General features: G+C 38.1%; 1 protein-coding gene across 2 annotated transcripts in view; it reads right to left on the reverse strand.

Moving 5' to 3' along the window:
- LOC120529692 overlaps positions 1–20,033 on the reverse strand; it is a 75,242-nt gene that overhangs the window by 24,450 nt on the left and 30,759 nt on the right. For both annotated transcript variants that reach the window (XM_039753739.1, XM_039753738.1), the window contains 2 exons: positions 13,822–13,868; positions 1,079–1,114 (listed from right to left, as the gene is read on the reverse strand). In XM_039753739.1, coding sequence (XP_039609673.1) covers positions 1,079–1,114; positions 13,822–13,868 — 83 coding nt within the window. The remainder of the gene's footprint in view (positions 1–1,078; positions 1,115–13,821; positions 13,869–20,033) is intronic.

Raw genomic sequence — 20,033 nt, forward strand, 5'->3', positions numbered from 1 at the left:
GTCTGTGAAAATTATATATATATATATATATATATATATATATATATATATATAGTATATATATAGATATAGATTATATATATATATATATATAGATAGAGATAATATAGATAGATAGATAGATAGATAGATAGATAGATAGATAGATAGATAGATAGATAGATAGAACTGAGGAGAGCTATATAATAGATAGATATATAGATATGAAAGGCACTATATAACAGATACAGAGGCCATGGAATTAAATAACGGGTTTAATTAACAGCAAGCATCAGCTTCTCATTAAGAAACTGGTTGGAGTTTGAAGCCCCAATTTAGCTGGTCATCTGTTGCCTTGTTTCACATCTCACTTCTGTTTGGCTGTCATTTAATGAAGAAACAAATCAATTCAGAGGCCTGAATCCTTAAAAACAGGGCTATGAAAATGACGGGAAAAAAGTGAATTAGCAGTGAAAACTGGTCACTGATTACAAAAAGGGTTAGAATGAAAACCTGTAGCCACTGCAGCCCTCTAGGCCTGGAGTTCAACACACGTGACATAGATGAACAGACACTATGTCGAAACAAAGCAATCGCTGTGGCTCAGCAACGTGCAAGTGAAACACCTCAGTTATGAAAGGCAAAACTTGAAGTTTTCACTAAAAACATTGCCTCTCTGGAGGGATTTTCTTGAGACAAAGTTTAATAGGACTCATATGCCAGCAATAAGGCTAAGATATGGTATTGCCAGTGTCTTCTTATGAAAGCCAGTGGGGCAGCAAGTACAGGTGGGTCAATGTCCTCTGCACTGGTACAAGAGATAGTTGACGCCTCTCCAAATTCACAAATATAGTAAAACTGCTAGGGAGTCCTCGTGTTGTTCTTTGTTCCGAAGAAGAGAAATTTAGTAGATCATGTATTGTACACACAAACCATGACGGGACACAGGACTTACAAATCATGTGATAGTAAAATAATGAGAAAAGCAAATGTGACTTAGAAACATGTTAAAAATAAAAAATACTGTTACTTTATAATAATATAATGCAGCTAAACATAAATGCCAAAATTTCCATTTTGAGTAATTTGGGAAATTTACCTGTTGTGAAGTTTCTCCAGCTCTGGATTTAAGATCCTAAAACAATAAAATAAGATATTATTACCAGTATCTCATAAGTAGTACTGTATATAAAAAACTTTGCTCATTGCACTATTTAGCATTTACACTATAAATCAGACAACACATGTATGTATGTGTAACATATTATATACAATAATATGAAACAAAATCATTTTGTTGACAGTAACTAAATCAAACTGAAATTCAATATTAAATAAATAATAATATGAAAGGAATATATTGTTATGGCTCTAAAATTAATAAACAGACATTGCTCAACTGGTGGATGGCTAAATGGTAGGTGGTCTGTAACTTAGAGTGTTTGTTATCTCTACTTTAAGGTTGGAGGTGGGCAGATGATCAGAATCTGGACATAATGTCATATTTATCAGCTGCTTCACAGGTTGAGGAGTCATCAGTGGATTGTTTCTTATCATATTTTTTTCAATTAAACCTATTTTTATAAATTATTTGTTTCTGGATAAACAGGATAATTCTTGATTTTTCAAAGTTATGACACATGCTTCGTGTTTCATGATTGACTAACGAAGGTTTCTGCTAACTAAGAGTTGAAAAATACATGATGAGAACACTGGAGCCAAAAGGAGTGTGGATCAAAGAATAACACTTTCAATCTCTCTAATCCAACTCCGGGCCACTATGGAGCTGGAGCATATTCCAGCTACATTAGCCACAAGGCAGAGGACAACACGTGGAATATGTGCAAAGTTACTAAATTACATTGTGCTTATTTTATCACCTGCTACATATGTTTTTTTAAAGGTTTGTGCTGCATTTATTTTGGATTCACTCCAACACTGCACTTGTCTCATTTGTGGTGTAGAAAAATCAATACTGTTTTACTGTACCTACAGAGCAAAAGACGCAATCCTGCAGTCTGGACATAACACTTCGCTGACTTGAAGTCACATTGCCATGCTGCTCAATAAAACTAATCAGTTTAATAATCCTGTTACACCCTCTATACTCATATTCCCAATCTGTCGACTACAGCAAAAGGCCCATATCACTACTGACACCAGTTTATGGGTTGCAAGACTTCTGTTATTAGTCAGTCCCCATTGGGACTTCATATTCTCTCAGCTGTGTAGGAAACATTGCTAATTTTTTGAAAAATGATTGGGTGGATCAGTTCTTAAGAAGACAATGATTTATGATGGGCACTCAGACTAAACCTTTTGTAGCCTTATTTGTTATGTTTCAGTCAAGGTTTGATGCCTGACCTATGTGAAAGGTTCTATACAAATAAAATGCATTATTATTATTTTCCATTTTATTATTTCTCACTGTCAATATATATTCTTTCCATACATGCACTGTCCATGAATTATTATTTTTCACTGTAGATATATAAACACTGTGTGACTATGAGAAAGTCCCTTCACCTGCCTGTGCTCAAATTGGAAATAGAAAAGAAGTGTAACCAATTGTATCTTAAATGTTGCAAGTTGCTTTGGATAAAGTTGTTGGCCAAATAAATACATTTAATTTCTGTTAATATTCATTCATTTACTTTTCACACCCACTTTATCCTGAGCTGGGTCACAGGAAACCTGGCAAGCAGTGGGTACTAATAATCCATGGACAGGTTGCCTGGGTGAACACACACACATACACACAAGGATCAATTTAGCATCACCAATCCACCCTAACCTTCATGCCTTTGGACTGTAGGAGGTAACTGTAGCACCCACAGGAAATCAACATGGACACATGGAGAACATGTAAACTCCATACTGTTATGAAAGTGTCAATCACCAAAGCCTTTTTTTATTTTGAATGAGCAGCAGGATTTCTCACTTCATTAAGTTAAATCATCAAGAATTTTTTTATATAACTATTATAATTCTCCCAATCCATATAGAATTCAAGCCCTGCAGAGTAATGAACCATTTAAAAGAAAGTGCATTCAGTGCTATAGCCTTAATGGGAGACTTCAGTGCTCATGATGGTGGGGATTTCAAGAGGGGAATGATTTGGAGAAAGAGTCTGCCTAATCTGAAACCATAAAATGTATTGCTAATATTTGTATCTAACAAACTGCATGTTTAAACATAGCATTCCTCTTAAATATACAGTATCTGATAGCAAGTGTCCAATGCCACAGGTGAGTGATTAATTTTGTAGCCACGTTATCTCATGTGAGGTTTTATATAGGCAGGTGCCGACGTGTCAAATGATCACAGTCTGGTGGAGAGTTGGCTCAGATTAACAGAGACTCAGCTAAACAGACAAATTAAAATGGAGTTTCCAGTGGATGTGTCTGTTCAAAGTAAGTTTAAGTAAGTACATCTCTGGAAGAGCCTCTCCTCAGTCTCAAGGGAAATCAAGGACATGGAGTTTAGTAAGACCCTCAAGGACAGTAGCTGAGAAGGTCATAAGCAGCAGTGACCAAAAAGTGGTCGGTGCCTGTAATTGAGGCAATCCCAGTACCCACTAGTGCACTATTTGAGGTACAGAGGCCATCCATGAGCTTTTAGTAAGGTGAATGCCCTACTTTTATTAATGTATACTGGCAGATCATCAAGACAGGAGCTGTGGCATTGGTTAAAATGTCTAGGTGTGTAAGGAGTTTATTATTACTGAATATCTGGCAGGCACCTTTATCCAAAGTAAAGATCAGGGTACATTGCAAATCTTTACAAGTATTGATAAAATTTGTAAAAACATTTATTTATTTTTTCAGTTGGAGTATAAACAGGTTGAATAACTTGATCAGGTTTACATAATAAGGCAAAGGCAGGAAATAAACCAACAACCTTGTGGTTGAAGTCCAGGGTCTTAGTCACTACAATATATCACCTTCCTGTTTAGCAGGGCAATGGAGAATGATCACAATAAGGGTCTGGAAGACTAGTCAACACATCAGCAATGGCATCTGAGGGTTGTCCCAGGCTGTTTCCAATAAAGGTGGAGAGCATTGACCTCCACTACTCGAGATATTATTTACCTTACTGGTTTATGATAGCATGTATTTGCAAGCTTTGAGATGCATGAATTGAAGATCTATACCCTGAGAGCCTTCTACCCTACTATGATGAATATGTATGAGTGCATTTTTGTTAAATGTGTTGCTTATTGGGAATTATGGGTACTGTTATTCTTACATCTTATGTCTATTGTTTTCTTATGTTGTATATTTGTGAGTTTAATATTTTATTTGCCTGAGATTACATTCCAAATTCCATAAAAATGACATTGGTATGGTAACAAAGCAAAGCAAATATTATCACAGTGTATAGGCAGATGGCCCTGTTGGGTGCCGTGGGTGCCACCAGGGGAGCTGTGAAAGGACCTCGGGAGTCATGCTTCCCATGCAGCCTGCTAGGAAGTCATGAGGATGGAAGCCCCAAAGTACTTCCGGGCTGATTAAAGAACTGGGATTCTCCAACTGACCCGGAAGTGCTGGCAGGTCACGTGGGGGGAAGAGCAGAAGAACTTCCAGGTCAAGGACTATTTAAGGGACTGTGGAGGACCCAGCAAGTGAGCCGGAGTTGGGAGGTAGAGGAAAGAGCTTGCTGGGAGGTGTATTTATTTGCCTGTTTATTAGTGGTAGTGGTGCTTGAGGAGCACTGTACAAAAAGAAGAAATAAAAACAACTTCTTGGTACTTTTAAAACATGTTGTCAGTGTCTGTTTGTCGGGTTAGGTGCTGGTATTGTGCCATCTAGTGTTACAGATGCCACATAAGAGGTTGCGCATCAAACTTAAAGAAGTGGGAGTTCAGGGTTATGTTTTTAAATGGGTGCAGAATTGGCTCAGACACAGGAAGCAGAGGGTGATGGTGCGAGGAACCTCATCAGAATTGGCCGATGTTAAATCAGAAGGACTTGGATAGCATACAGGCTTGGGTAGATTTGTGGCAGATAAAATTTAATGTCAATAAATGTAAGGTACTACACATCCATCCACCCATTCATTATCCAACACGCTATATCCTAACTACAGGATCACGGGGGTCTGCTGGAGCCAATCTTAGCCAACACAGGGCGCAAGGCAGGAAACAAACCCCGGGTAGGGCGCCAGCCCACAGCAGGGTACTACACATAGGAAGTAAAAATGTTAGGTTTGAATACACAATGGGAAGTCTGAAAATCGAAAGCATGCATTATGAGAAGGATTTAGGACTCATAGTGGACTCTAAGCTATCGACTTCTAGACATTGGTCAGAAGCCATTAAGAAGGCAAACAGAATGTTAAGTTATGTAGCACGATCTGTGGAGTACAAGCCCAAGGAGCTAATGCTAAAAGCTAAAGCTTTATAATGCACTGGTGAGGCCTCATCTGGAGTCCTGTGTGCAGTTATGTTCTCCAGGGTACAAAAAGGACATAGCAGAACTAGAAAGAAGATTAAGAGAGGACATGATTGAAATGTTTAAAATTCTTAAGGGAATTAGTCCAGTGGATCGAGACTGTTACTTTAAAATGAGTTCATCAAGAACATGGGGACACAGTTGGGAACTTGTTAAGAGTAAATTTCGCACAAACATTAGGAAGTTTCTGAGAGACTGGACTCACAGACCTTAGTAGATTCTTCACTTTACAACGCAATTTCACCTGGAAAATTAATATCTATCACGATTGTGAAGAAATACCTTTGACATGAAAAATACTAAACTTATCCTTTAATTTTTATTCTATATTAGTGTTGTAGCATCTAAAAAAATCCACTTGTAACATCACCTACTATTCTAGATATTAATCTGGTGGCTATGCAACATTGTCTTCTCCAGCAGGCACATGCATGTCTATGCCTTATAATTAAAGCTTAAAAGTCTTAAATGATAGATTATGTGTCTCATGGTGTCTTTAGAGATGTAGTTGTGGGAAATAATAAAGGCACAAATCATGAGAACTGTCACCCACAGCATGTGTTTCACAAGTCTAATAATATAGTATGTTTACTTCCTTTATACATTGTGATATTTAAGAGATATCAGATTATAGATCTACATTAAATCTTGCCTTTAACTGTCAAATCTTTGCTTAAACAGGTGTGGAGTCTTTCCAGAACTGAATGAAGACCCATAAAAAAAGAATCCTTTGTAAAATAACAGTAAATGAGTAAAAGATGCACTTTTGCAGTCATAAATTAAAGCATCACTACAAAAACATTAAGAGATGGGGAGTTCTGTGGGATCTTTGTTAATGAGTGAGATCAGAGGATAATGGTCAGACTCATTCAAGCTAAGAGAAAGGCAAAAAACGGTCAAATAACAGCTCTTTACAACAATGGTGTCCTAAAGGACATCTCTAAATGCAAATTGTTTTGGACCTTAATAATAATAATAATAATAATAACATTTACACAATGCTTTTCAACTTTTCTACCTACTCAAAATGCTATTAGGTGGTGAGGGGGTAAGGCAAGTCTTTAGAAAATATGGGATGAATAGGGGGCAGCAGAATGATATTTAGCCAGGATATCAACACTCTACTCAGTTAGAAAGATGCCTAAGGACCTTTCTAAGTCGCCTGCAGACCTTTCTTGGGAAATCCCACCAGGAACCGCTGCCTCACTTCCGGTCCCGGCCCCGAGGACGACATCACTTCCTCCGGACTTCCTATAAAGCCTCACTTCTTTCCTCCGGAATTCATTTCTGTTTTGGACGTAGTCTTGTATACTACTTTGCTTACATTTCTCTAACTTTGCAGCCAGGAACAGATTACATGGGTGGCTGCCCCAAATCTTTCCCATGTCTGAAGTCTCATACTTTATATATAATAAAATCATTAAAAAACAAAATATTAGAATAAACACAAATAAACATTGTAACAATTGAAACTGTAAAGAATGTCTTGATTTTACATGCCCCCCCAATGCAATTCACTTTGGTATGGTGCCATATAAATTTTGCTAGTCCTGTGGTAAATTCTTCCATAGTACTTGTAGGTTTTTCTAAAATTCCTCTGACTTGTTTTTTGTTTTTTTTTCTGTCCAATTGGCTTCACACAGATTCAATTCTGTTGAAGTTGGGGCTCTGAGGTGGCCAATCAACTTTTAGGGTACTTTTAGATGACGTTTTTGGTAATAATTAATTTTGCCAATTAAAATTTGTTTGTATTTCTTAGCAATCATCATTCCATCAGTTTTGGCCATATCCCTTACACCGTTGGCTGAAATGCATCACCAAACTAGACCAGAGGTGGGTAGTAACGTGTTACATTTACTCCGTTACATTTACTTAGTAAGTTTTTAAAAAAAATTGTACTTCTAAAAGTAGTTTTACTGCACCATACTTTTTACTTTTACTTGAGTACATTTGTGAAGAAAAAACGCTACTCTTACTCCACTACATTGGTCAACACTCGAAACGTTACTTTTTTCCATTAGATACACTATATTTGCCAGAGAGAAGCCGCCAGTGGATCTACAGCATGACTGTTTCACCAATCAGACATAGCAATAATAATCACAAGACTCCGTTTCACCAATCAGACGTAGTAACAATAATCACATGGCTCCATTTCACAAATCAGATGTAGCCATGCAGTCACATGACCACACACAAACTTGGTGGTACAAACTCCTTACAGACAGCAGACAGGGAAAGAAAGAATACAAGTGGAACCCCAGTTTGCGAGCATAATTTGTTCCGGAAATGTGTTCGCAATCCAAAGCACTCATATATCAAAGCGAATTTCCCCATATGAAATAATGGAAACTCAGATGATTCGTTCCACAACCCAAAACTATTCATATAAAAATGATTAAAACAAAATATAAAGTAAAAATACATAAAACAAATTAACCTGCACTTTACCTTTGAAAAGAATCATGGCTGGTGTGAGTGAGTTAAACTCTTGTGGGATTTCACCCAACAGGACGACACGCGGAAGAGCATCCCAAAACAACCGCAGGCACCCAGCGCTGTAGCAGTTCACCGTAAAAGCAAATCTGAAAAGATCGCAGTCATGCTATAAGTGCCTGCCGTTGATGGGTGATACAAGGAACATTATAAATGCGCAGGGCACAGGATTACTTGGCCATTAACCTGGGTATGACCCTGCCTGACTGCTGTGTCTGTGTATAGCAGAATGGCAGATCCCGCTACAATAAATAACCACGCTGTTCCTATATCAAGCTGAATGGTGTCGCTAAACTATTGAGACTCAGCTTCATGGGGTGCAAGACAGGAACTCACACGTTACAACACACACACACACACACGTGGTCACAATGCTGTAGTAAACAGTATATGCTTGTACAGATGTTGACTATATGAGTGAGGCACGCCGACTGACGATTGCCCCCAATCCCGCAGCGAGAGAGAGAAGAACCCTCAGCTCAGTTGTGATCAAGTGACGCCTGACAGACAAAGTGTATATGGACTACTCGTATTGCAAGACCATGCTCGTTTATCAAGTCAAAATTTATTACAATTTTTAGCTCGTCTTGCAAAACACTCGCAAACCAAGTTACTCGCAATCCAAGGTTCCACTAGTACATGAAAAATGAGAGCCAAATCGTGCTGAAGCTTAACTATCACTTCACTAAGTGAAGAACAAGCATGTTTTAACCAAACATGCACAGACACAGACAGTCAAGGTAAAGTGAGACTTCTTGCACGTGCACAAGCTGCCTTTTTCTAATGTTATTTTCTATTAGCTGTGCTATTTGGAGGGCAAGTGAATATGCAGTATTATACTGTCAGTGTACAGTATATCTTGTCACTGTAAGTAGTTTGCACTGTTCAAACATACATGTTACCTACTGTAGGTATCGGCTTCAAAAGCTTTGTTGTGAAAAACTGAGATTTGGAACTTTGTGTTATTTGCGCATCTTTATTTTGTAAAGATGTCATTTATTTTTACTAATTTTTTATTTTATTATTTGGAAATAGCAGAATTTGCACATTATTTTATATTTTTGTCTGTCTTATTACAACATTTCTAAAAAGTAAAACAGTTACTCAGTACTTGAGTAGTCTTTTCACCAAATGCTTTCTTGCTCTTACTTAAGTCATTTTTTGGATGACTACTTTTTACTTCTACAGTGGGATGCAAAAGTTTGGGCAACCTTGTTAATAGTCATTATTTTCCTGTATAAATCGTTGGTTGTTACGATAAAAAATGTCAGTTAAATATATCATATAGGAGACACACACAGTGATATTTGAGAAGTGAAATGAAGTTTATTGGATTTACAGAAAGTGTGCAATAATTGTTCAAACAAAATCAGGCAGGTGCATAAATTTGGGCACCACAAAAAAGAAATGAAATCAAAATTTAGTAGATCCGCCTTTTGCAGATATTACAGCCTCTAAACGCTTCCTGTAGGTTCCAATGAGAGTCTGGATTGTGGTTGAAGGTATTTTGGACCATTCCTCTTACAAAACATCTCTAGTTCATTCAGGTTTGATGGCTTCCGAGCATGGACAGCTCTCTTTAACTCACACCACAGATTTTCAATTATATTCAGGTCTGGGGACTGAGATGGCCATTCCAGAACGTTGTACTTGTTCCTCTGCATGAATGCCTTAGTGGATTTTGAGCAGTGTTTCGGGTCGTTGTCTTGTTGAAAGATCCAGCCCGGCACAGCTTCAGCTTTGTCACTGATTCCTGGACATTGGTCTCCAGAATCTGCTGATACTGAGTGGAATCCATGCGTCCCTCAACTTTGACAAGATTCCCAGTCCCTGCACTGGCCACACAGCCCCACAGCATGATGGAACCACCACCATATTTTACTGTAGGTAGCAGGTGTTTTTCTTGGAATGCTGTGTTCTTTTTCCTCCATGCATAACGCCCCTTGTTATGCCCAAATAACTCAATTTTAGTTTCATCAGTCCACAGCACCTTATTCCAAAATGAAGCTGGCTTGTCCAAATGTGCTTGAGCATACCTCAAGCGGCTCTGTTTGTGCTGTGGGTGGAGAAAAGGCTTCCTCTGCATCACTCTCGCATACAGCATCTCCTTGTGTAAAGTGCGCCGAATGGTTGAACGATGCACAGTGACTCCATCTGCTGCAAGATGATGTTGTAGGTCTTTGGTGCTGGTCTGTGGGTTGACTCTGACTGTTCTCACCATTCGTCGCTTCTGTCTATCCGAAATCTTTCTTGGTCTGCCACTTCGAGCCTTAACTTGAACTGAGCCTGTGGTCTTCCATTTCCTCAATATGTTCCTAACTGTGGAAACAGACAGCTTAAATCTCTGGGACAGCTTTCTGTATCCTTCCCTAAACCATGATGGTGAACAATCTTTGTCTTCAGGTCATTTGAGACCTGTTTTGTGACCCCCATGTTGCTACTCTTCAGAGAAAATTAAAGGAGGAGGGAAACTTACAATTGACCCCTTAAATACTCTTTCTCATTATAGGATTCACCTGTGTATGTAGGTCAGGGGTCACTGAGCTTACCAAGCCAATTTGAGTTCCAATAATTAGTTCTAAAAGTTTTGGAATCAATAAAATGACAACGGTGCCCAAATTTATGCACCTGCCTGATTTTGTTTGAACAATTATTGCACACTTTCTGTAAATCCAATAAACTTCATTTCACTTCTCAAATATCACTGTGTGTGTCTCCTATATGATATATTTAATTGACATTTTTTATCGTAACAACCAACGATTTATACATGAAAATAATGACTATTAACAAGGTTGCCCAAACTTTTGCATCCCACTGTACTTGAGTAATATTATTTTGAAGTAACTCCATTCTTACTTGAGTACAATTTTTGGCTACTCTACCCACCTCTGAACCAGACAGACCTGTGACCACACTTTAGAAAAAGCTGCAGACAGGCATCAATGAATTTCCCACTCACTCACTCTTCCTCTGACAAGGTAAGACTTAGTGTCAAAAAAAATTTTCAAAATTTCAACTTTGGAGTCATCATTCAATAAGGTTTCCTGCCATTGGTTATTGTTCCTGCTCTATAGTCTGTTACGTAGTGGTTGCTTCTGATTGTTGCTTTTCTGGTTCCTTTGCTTTATATTTATGAAAAAACTTCTTTTACAGTTGAAGTGTGTACCTTGGTTCTAGATGACTGTTTGATGCTGAACAAGGAAGTTGAATAAGTTTTTGTCTGTCCCTTAAAGAAGTGAGCTTTAATTTCTGATCATCGGATAGTAGACATCTTATGAGGCATTTTCTCTCTTCAACTTGACCATGTTTTCATAATATTTCTTTATGACAGCTTGAATACCACATCTTAAAGACACGTTTGGAGTGCTACTGCTCACTGATTATAGTTTTGTTCATACAACATTATGATTTTATGTCTGTCAAAGTATGTTAGTATAGTCATAGTATATATGTATGCAGTGGCATATTCAATCCCTTTGAAAGTCATCACAATTTGTCTACATGACAAAAGATTTGTACACATTCAGTATTTTTAAAGTGAAATATTATGCTTTAATAATACATTTCCAAACTCAAAATAAACCACTTTATGTAGAATTTAACTGAAGCACAAAAACTCAAACGTTAGTGTTTGCATAAGTATTTAAACCTCTGTGCTTTGGAAGCTCCAGGTTTACACAATGCACTTAATAACAAATAGATTGTCTCTCCTTGAACTCCACAGTTGCTGGCCTGATTTCCCTGTGCGGGCTCCCTTTTAAACTGTATCTGGGCACAGGTGCTGCAATCACCTACTCCAAGGTAAGAACGAAGCTCTTGACCAAACCTCTCGCGTATTCACATGATTGTGTGATCAGCCGAGCAGTCTGATCAACCTTGGAGCAGTGCTTACACGTTCCCATGTATACCTGTGCCCGCCTGAAGCCTACATGCTCCAAATTATTTGATTAAACCCATCTAATGCCACAAAACATCTGATGAAGACCATGGAGCGGCTGCTGCTTCACCACCTGAGGCCACAGGTCCACCATGCCCTCGACCCTCTGCAGTTCGCATACCAGGAGAAGGTGGGAGCGGAGGATGCCATCATTCATATGCTACACCGATCCCTCTCCCACCTGGACAGAGGCAGTGGTGCTGTAAGAATTATGTTTTTGGACTTCTCTAGCGCCTTCAACACTATCCAACCTCTGCTCCTTAGAGACAAGCTGACTGAGATGGGAGTAGACTCATACCTGGTGGCATGGATCGTGGACTATCTTACAGACAGACCTCAATATGTGCGTCTTGGGAACTGCAGGTCTGACAGTGTGTTCAGCAATACAGGTGCGCCGCATTGGACTGTAATTTCTCCGGTCCTGTTCAATCTACATAAATCAGACTTCCAATATGACTCGGAGTCCTGCATCGTGCAAAAGTTCACTGATGACACTGCTATTGTGGGCTGCATCAGGAGTGGGCAGGAGGAGGAGTACAGGAAGCTAATCAAAGACTTTGTTAAATGGTGCGACTCAAACCACTTACATCTTAACACCAGCAAAACCAAGGAGCTGGTGGTGGATTTTAGGAGGCCCAGGCCCCTCATGGACCCTGTGATCATCAGAGGTGACTGTGTGCAGAGGGTGCAGACCTATAAATACCTGGGAGTGCAGCTGGATGACAAATTGGACTGGACTGCCAATACTGATGCTCTATGTAAGAAAGGTCAGAGCTGACTATACTTTCTTAGAAGGCTGGCATCCTTCAACATCTGCAGTAAGATGCTGCAGATGTTCTACCAGACAGCTGTGGCGAGTGCCCTCTTCTACGCGGTGGTGTGCTGGGGTAGCAGCATAAAGATGAAAGACGCCTCACGCCTGGACAAACTTGTTAAGAAGGCAGGCTCCATTGTAGGAGTAAAGTTGGACAGTTTAACATCTGTGGCAGAGCGACGGGCACTAAGCAAACTCCTGTCAATCATGAATAATCCACTGCATCCACTGAACAGTGTCATCTCCAGGCAGAGGAGTAGCTTCAGTGACAGACTTTTGTCACCGTCCTGCTCCACTGACAGACTGAGGAGATCACTCCTCCCCCACACTATGCGACTCTTCAATTCCACCCGGGGGAGTAAATGCTAACATTACTCAGTTATTGTCTGCTTTTTTTATTTTAATTTTTTCATTTTTATTACTATTTAATTTAATATTGTTTCTTTGTATCAGTATACTGCTGCTGGATTATGTGAATTTCCCTTGGGATTAATAAAGTATCTATCTATCTATCTATCAACTCTCTATCTTCTTACATAATACGCTACTGTAGCTGTCCGTTTGTCAGTCCAGGATTTTAAATCACCTGTAGCGTGCAAACCATTTGACCTATTGACCTGAAATTTGGTACACATATACTACGTGACGGCTACTATCCGTTTTCGGGGTGATGATTTGTATTACTCTTTTTATTTTTATTTTATTTTATTGTAGAATCAACTCTCGGCAGCATGCAGCAGGGTGGCCATGCGGCGCATGCATACGGGCGCCATTCTCATTTTTACCACCTTCACCATCACTTCCCCTACCTCTTCATGTTTTAAATCATTCTTGAGGAAGATTGAAGATTTAAGTGCCAGCTTAAGTGAAAAATGAAGAAAAACGTACTAAGTAATTGCAACACAAAAACTGACTTAATCATTTTTAACACGAAAAGATGCTGAAACGAAGAAGCGGGCTGTTAGAGTGGAGAAAAGAAGAGCTGCTCACGAAGCAGCAAACACATCAAGCTCTGAGCAAATGAATGCTAAACTTACAGAGAAAGAGGATGAAAACTATAAGTTAAGTGTATTTGCTGCATGTTATCGTGCAGTACGCCATTACTGGTCTCTTATAAAAATAAAAAAAATGTGTCTTACCTTAAGACTTTTGGTTATCTTATCGTCATCGATAGAAGACGAATTCACTGAATGAAATCAGATAAGAGACAGGTTAAGGATACAATTCTGACATTATCACTTTCACAGATTACTTTCTTTGAATCCTTCTATCCCAGCAGCAGCAGGAGTAAGACAGGAGCCATCACTAGGATGCCAGTCCATTGCAGGGCACATTTATGTACACACACCCAAATATTCAGATCATCCTGAATTATCCAGAATTATATAGATACTTCTACATAAAACGACTGGACAGCTGTCAGGCTAAAAATCAACAACAACAACATTTATTCCTGTATGACATTCTCATACAAATGATGTAGCTCAAAGTGCTTTACCTAATGAAGAAAGAGAAAAAAGACAAAATAAATAAGAAAATAGAATTAGGGAACACTAATTAATATAGAATAAGAGTAAGGTCCGATGGCCAGGGAGGAGAGAAAATACAAAAAAAAAAACTCCAGACGGCTGGAGAAAAAAATAAAATCTGCAGGGGTTCCGAGACCACCCAGCCCCCTCTAGGCATTCTACCTAAAATCAATGAGCTCAGTCAGTCCTCATTGTATTCAGGGTAGACATGGAAGAACTTGATGATGATGGTCATGTGGACTTCTGACCTTTAATCCATCAATGGGGTGCTTTGATTAGGTGGTGGTGGCGCAGATTGCCACCACAGAAAACCGGAAAAAGAATCACACATTTATTATAAACTGAATACACAAAACATTTAAAAAGAACATACAAAAAAAGATAAAGAAGAGCTAACGTACAAGTTGACATTGCTACGCTATATCTTGTTACTTGAGTAACTGTTCTGCTTGACCTGCTAACACACATGCTGATTATTTGTCATTGAAGTGCAAGGAGGTAAAGTAAGTTAACACACGAAGCTTCACCCAGCCGGAGGTGGAAAATGAATCTGCCATCATTCAGGTTAATAACCTGACTTGTGTCATTTTTCCACACCACATGTTATAGAGATGTAACAAAAATAGAAAAATTAACCCTTTTGAGTTTCATAATGTGGAAGACTATATGCTCAATTTGTATGTGTCTATTCAGGGTTTGCATTCTGCTCTGTGAAATTTAAATCCTATCACCAGGAAAAAATACATTGTTTAACAATAAGTAATGAACTAGGTTTTACAATACGTATGTTAAATAGTTTCATACTAGCTATTTTCTTAAAGATGTACCCAAATCCGTACCTTTCTAGGTACTTATTAAGTATATCCTACCTATACAATATTTCCACAGGTCATCATTAGAGGTGCCCTGCGGTAGGCTGGAGCCCTGCCTGGGGTTTGTTTCCTGCCTTGCGCCCTGTGTTAGCTGGGATTGGCTCCAGCAGACCCCCGTGACCCTGTAGTTGGGATATAGCGGATTGGATAATAGATGGATGGATCATTAGAGGTATGTGAAGGTAATTATGTTCTGTTTTGTTAAAGGAGTATTTTGGAGTTTCAAGGACAGGCAGTTAGTTACTGATAAGACAAGTAATGATCTCTGTAAGAAATAAAGAAGATAAATGTTTGCTAACTTAGGGTCACCAGACATAACCTAGCTTTTGTTGATATTAACTAATCAGTGTAAGATGGCAAGAAGGTTGGGGAAGATTTTCAAGCTATAAAGACTGTAGACAGCTTTAAAGGGATTCATTCTGACTTTAATGTAAAGTTCTGGATCAGCATTACTACTATCAAAGTCCTCCTTTTGTTAAATTAAAATAGTGTGGCTTATTATCTTCAAAAATTATTTCTTTCAAAGCTTACATTTTCATTAGTTTCTAATATCTCTTCTGCTACTCTTTTTACTTATTTCTTTACAGAAACTGATTTCATTCTAATGCTGTAATCAGATATTCTAAGAATGCAGAAATGCACCATTCTGTATGGTTGTGGTCTGAGTTCATCTTGTTCTTTCTCACGCTCACACTTCATAAATACTAGTCAGGAGGAAGAGCTTCTTATATTTATGACAGCCGTTAAGGTTACCCAATGTACGCTTATGTGTGCAAAAAACATGCCAAAATGATTCATTGTCGTAGTCAAAGGGCAGGTAAAATAATTAGTAACAGTGAAGTTTTTTTTCACTTATTTTTAACACTTAAATCCAAAGTGTGATTAAAAAAACAGTTTTTTCAACATTTTTTTAACAAATGCAGAGCTGAAATGCAAATGGACTTCCTAGGATGGCTATGGAGACTTAATGGGAGAGTCTGATCCTATAAAGGTGTGAAATGGAATTGAAGAATTTACTCACATTGCAGCCAAACTGTCTTTTAACAACAACATTTATTTATATAGCACATTTTCACACAAATACAGTGATGTTAAAGTATCTATCTATCTATCTATCTATCTATCTATCTATCTATCTATCTATCTATCTATCTATCTATCTATCTATCTATCTAGCTCAAAGTGCTTTATATGATGAAGAAAAGAGAAATAAAAGACAAAGTAAGAATTAAAATCAGAGAACACTAATTAACATAGAAATAAAAGTAAGGTCTGATAGCCAGGGAGGACAGAAAAAAACAAAAAAAAAAAATACTGCTGGAGAGAAAAAATAAAATCTGCAGGGGTTCAGCGGCCACAAGACCACCCAGCCCCCTCTAAGAGCCACTTCATTGTCTGTGAAGCTTTTTCTCTGATGTTCAGATTACAACAGCCAATTCAGATGTCATTGCTGTTTCATCTTTACTGACATATTATACTTTACAGTTTATAACCACTGTTATACATGATGGGTGTCATGGTGGCCCAGTGCCTGACAATCAGAGTTTTGGGTTTCAGTCTTTTCAGTTCCAGATAACTTGGTTCAAATTATTGGCTGGCCACTGACTGTGTGGACTATGCATGTTCTCCCAGTATTCACATGGTGTTTTTCTCCAGGTAGTCTGGTTTTTCCACCCATGTACTAAAGACATGTTTGTTAAGTGAATTGGCAATTGTTACATTTCTGAGGGGGGCTGTCAAAAAACAGGGCCTGTTAAAGTTATTTGAGCTATTCTTTGTGCGATTTTGAGCTATATGAGAAATACATTGTTGTTGCTGTTAAATTGCTCTGTGGTATTGGCTGAGAACAGTTAACGTATTTTGCATGTTACATAATCACTTTAATTATCAATTAACACATTAGGAATAAGATATAAATATAGCTAGGAAGACAATGATACTGAAAATAGTGGTTTCCGCTACTATGATGAAATGTTAAATATCCCTAATTAACTGTGTCCAGTAAGTTCACTAAATATTCCACATGCAGCCAGATCATTGCAAGAAGCATAATGAAATTAGATCTGCATCATCAATAAACTGTTGTTTGTCTCTAGGAAGGAAAGAGTTTCTTTTATGTCACAAGACCTGTTTCACCCCAAGAAAAGATGGACTCTTTTATCCCCAAGAACACAGCTGATGAAAGCCTTCCACCACTGAGCCGTATGGACAGCCAATCAGATTTATGTCTTCATAGATCATTGAAAGTAATTTAAGAATTGGTATACGTAGCATGTGTAGTAACTTCATACTAATTTTTGTTCTTAAGTCAATGCTAATATTATGGTAAATCTTCAGGGGCCATTTTCAGAAGGGCATGTTTCTGTCATAGAATCTCTGAAACACCTCCTTATAAATATGCAAATTAATCAAGCAGATCCCATACATGCTCCTTTCTAGGGGTGAAACTCTGGGGTTTATGATGTGCAAAGTGTCAGCCTATTTCACCCTATTTTTGTATTTCTTGGTAGCAAATGGAACTGGTGTCAACTCTTTTAAAGATTTTATAACCACACTGTCTGATTTGGATGAGATTTAATCTCTGACTAACTTTACGTTCTCAGTGTATAAAAAGGATAAGTTTGGCTATATATGGGGGAGTAGTTCTGTCTCCAGGAATGCTTATACACACATTTCTGGTATTCTGTATTTGCCATTTTTATAACTTTTTTTGTATTCTGTTACTGAATAGACAAATAGTCTTTATTTAATAAAAAGTTGATCATAAAAAAATAAATAAGTGATCAATTATTGTACTGAATATTTTCTGGTACTTATAATAATACTGAAAATGTAGAGTCCGTTTTACTGTGGATACACATTCGAACTTGGCATTTGAGGTTTGCAGTCTGAATATTCATAATTATTGAGTATTAATAGTTAGGTTTTAAATTGACTAGTTCACACATTAAGTTAGCTGCTTGGCCTCTGCGGTTTTATTTTGAAACACACACTACAATGTGGTGTTTAGCCTCTGAGGTGGCATATACATATGAAATATTATTTATATAACACATGCTAAGAATATTGCTATTTACCTACAGTTTTACTATAAAGTACACTCTAGCTAAACAGTGCTTAACCTGCAACCTTCGATATAAAAAGATGACTTTTAGCTATAGTCACATTTCTTTCTTGGGGCACAAAACCCAAAGCTTCACAAATAATAGTAAGTCAAGCTAACTTAAATATTACATCTCGCCTGAAGAAGGGGCCTGAGTTGCTCTAGTTAGCCAATCAAATGTGTCATTTTGCTTGACTTCTCACTACATTAAATATTAGAGTAACATATAACTAGTTTCTCTCATAAATACAAAATAGGTCTTTAAAACTAAAAATAAAAATTTGGAGTCAGATTGATGGTCCACGCTCCTATTGCGTCACTGGTTAGAAGAAGTGAGGCGGTAGTGGAACTGAGTTAATATTAGGTGAATGATTCTGTCTAAACGTTCAACCAGGTAAAAACGCCTGCACTAATTAGTCCCAGAAAGGCTTTGGCTATTCAAGATGTCATTGAAAAGGAGGCAAGAAATTCTAGCAAAGATGGATTTTCATAAAAGACAATTTGAGAAGATTAACTACAATACCCTTAGAAAAATGGCAATATGTTTTTATACTGATGGAAAAAGTTTAACCTGTGAGAACTGAGCATCTTTTTATTTTTAGTGCTGAATATTAGTTTGTTGTTCTTAAAAGCATATACATTCGTTTTTTACATTTTATTTCTCTTTGAAATTATTTGTTAGATAAGCACAGACACATAGTCATATTAGATAGAGAGACTGATAGACAGACAGACAGACAGATATTTTGTTCACATTACAAACTGAAAAAATGTGACTTTTATACCCCTGCATTATATAAAATCATCATCATTTCTTTATATATATTGCACATGTTCATAGAATGGTGGCTAGATGGCAGGCTAGGCTAACCAGACCAATCTATCCCCAGCAACTTCCTCCAGGTCAGATACTCCTGGTCCAGTAAGAGATATAACCCCTTCAGCTTGTCCATGAATTGCTCCTCAGTTTTATACTAACGGACTGTGCCTGCCTGCTACACCACCTCTGGGTGACTGCAAAAAGGTTTTCTATTACATGCTTAGTTCTACTCTGACTTCATGGAGAGTGAGCCTAGCTGTACTGCACAGAAACCTTAACTGAGCCTCTAGTATTCACAGTCTCATTCATATGGTCACCAGTTGGAGCCTGTGATCATCGGTGAGGATGGGAACACAGACGGACCAATAAACACAATGGTTTAATCAAGAACTTAGCTGTATCCTCACTACTTCACTACACTCTAGTACAATGTTCAGAAACTGTTTCTGCTATAGCAGTTCATCGGTCAATCCCACCATCACCTCAGCCTTCACTTGTGAAGAACTCATCAAGGTACTTGAACCCCTCTGCTTTGGGCAGTTTCTTACCCCTTTCCTCAAGAGTAAATGCAATTATTTTATGGGAGAAGGCCATGATGTCAGAATTCTAGGTGGTTATTCTCACCCCAGCCACAACCATACTCAACTTTGAACCATTACATAGAAGTTGGGAGTCATATCTAATTGTCATTTGGTTTCCTTCAAGTCCTTGGCTGTGCTTTGAACATCATGTGCATGAAAAGACTTTGATGAACTCCACAGTTCACATTGATATGACTCAATGTAATGCCAACCATTTGAACCAGGCTCTCATGTCACAAATACAGAGAACTGAATGACATGCAGCAGCACCCTCAGACCTCATACACCCAAATCACATTCCATAAAACAACACAGGGCACACAATCATAAGCTTTTTACAAATCCATAAAGCACATACATACAAAACAGGAACATTCTTCTGAACCCTCAAATATCTATGAAAAGACAAAGAGCTGTTGCACTCTTCTTTCATGGCTTGAACAGTA

The sequence above is a fragment of the Polypterus senegalus genome, chromosome 5 (genome assembly GCF_016835505.1).
Source record: "Polypterus senegalus isolate Bchr_013 chromosome 5, ASM1683550v1, whole genome shotgun sequence".
Lineage (NCBI taxonomy): Eukaryota > Metazoa > Chordata > Cladistia > Polypteriformes > Polypteridae > Polypterus > Polypterus senegalus.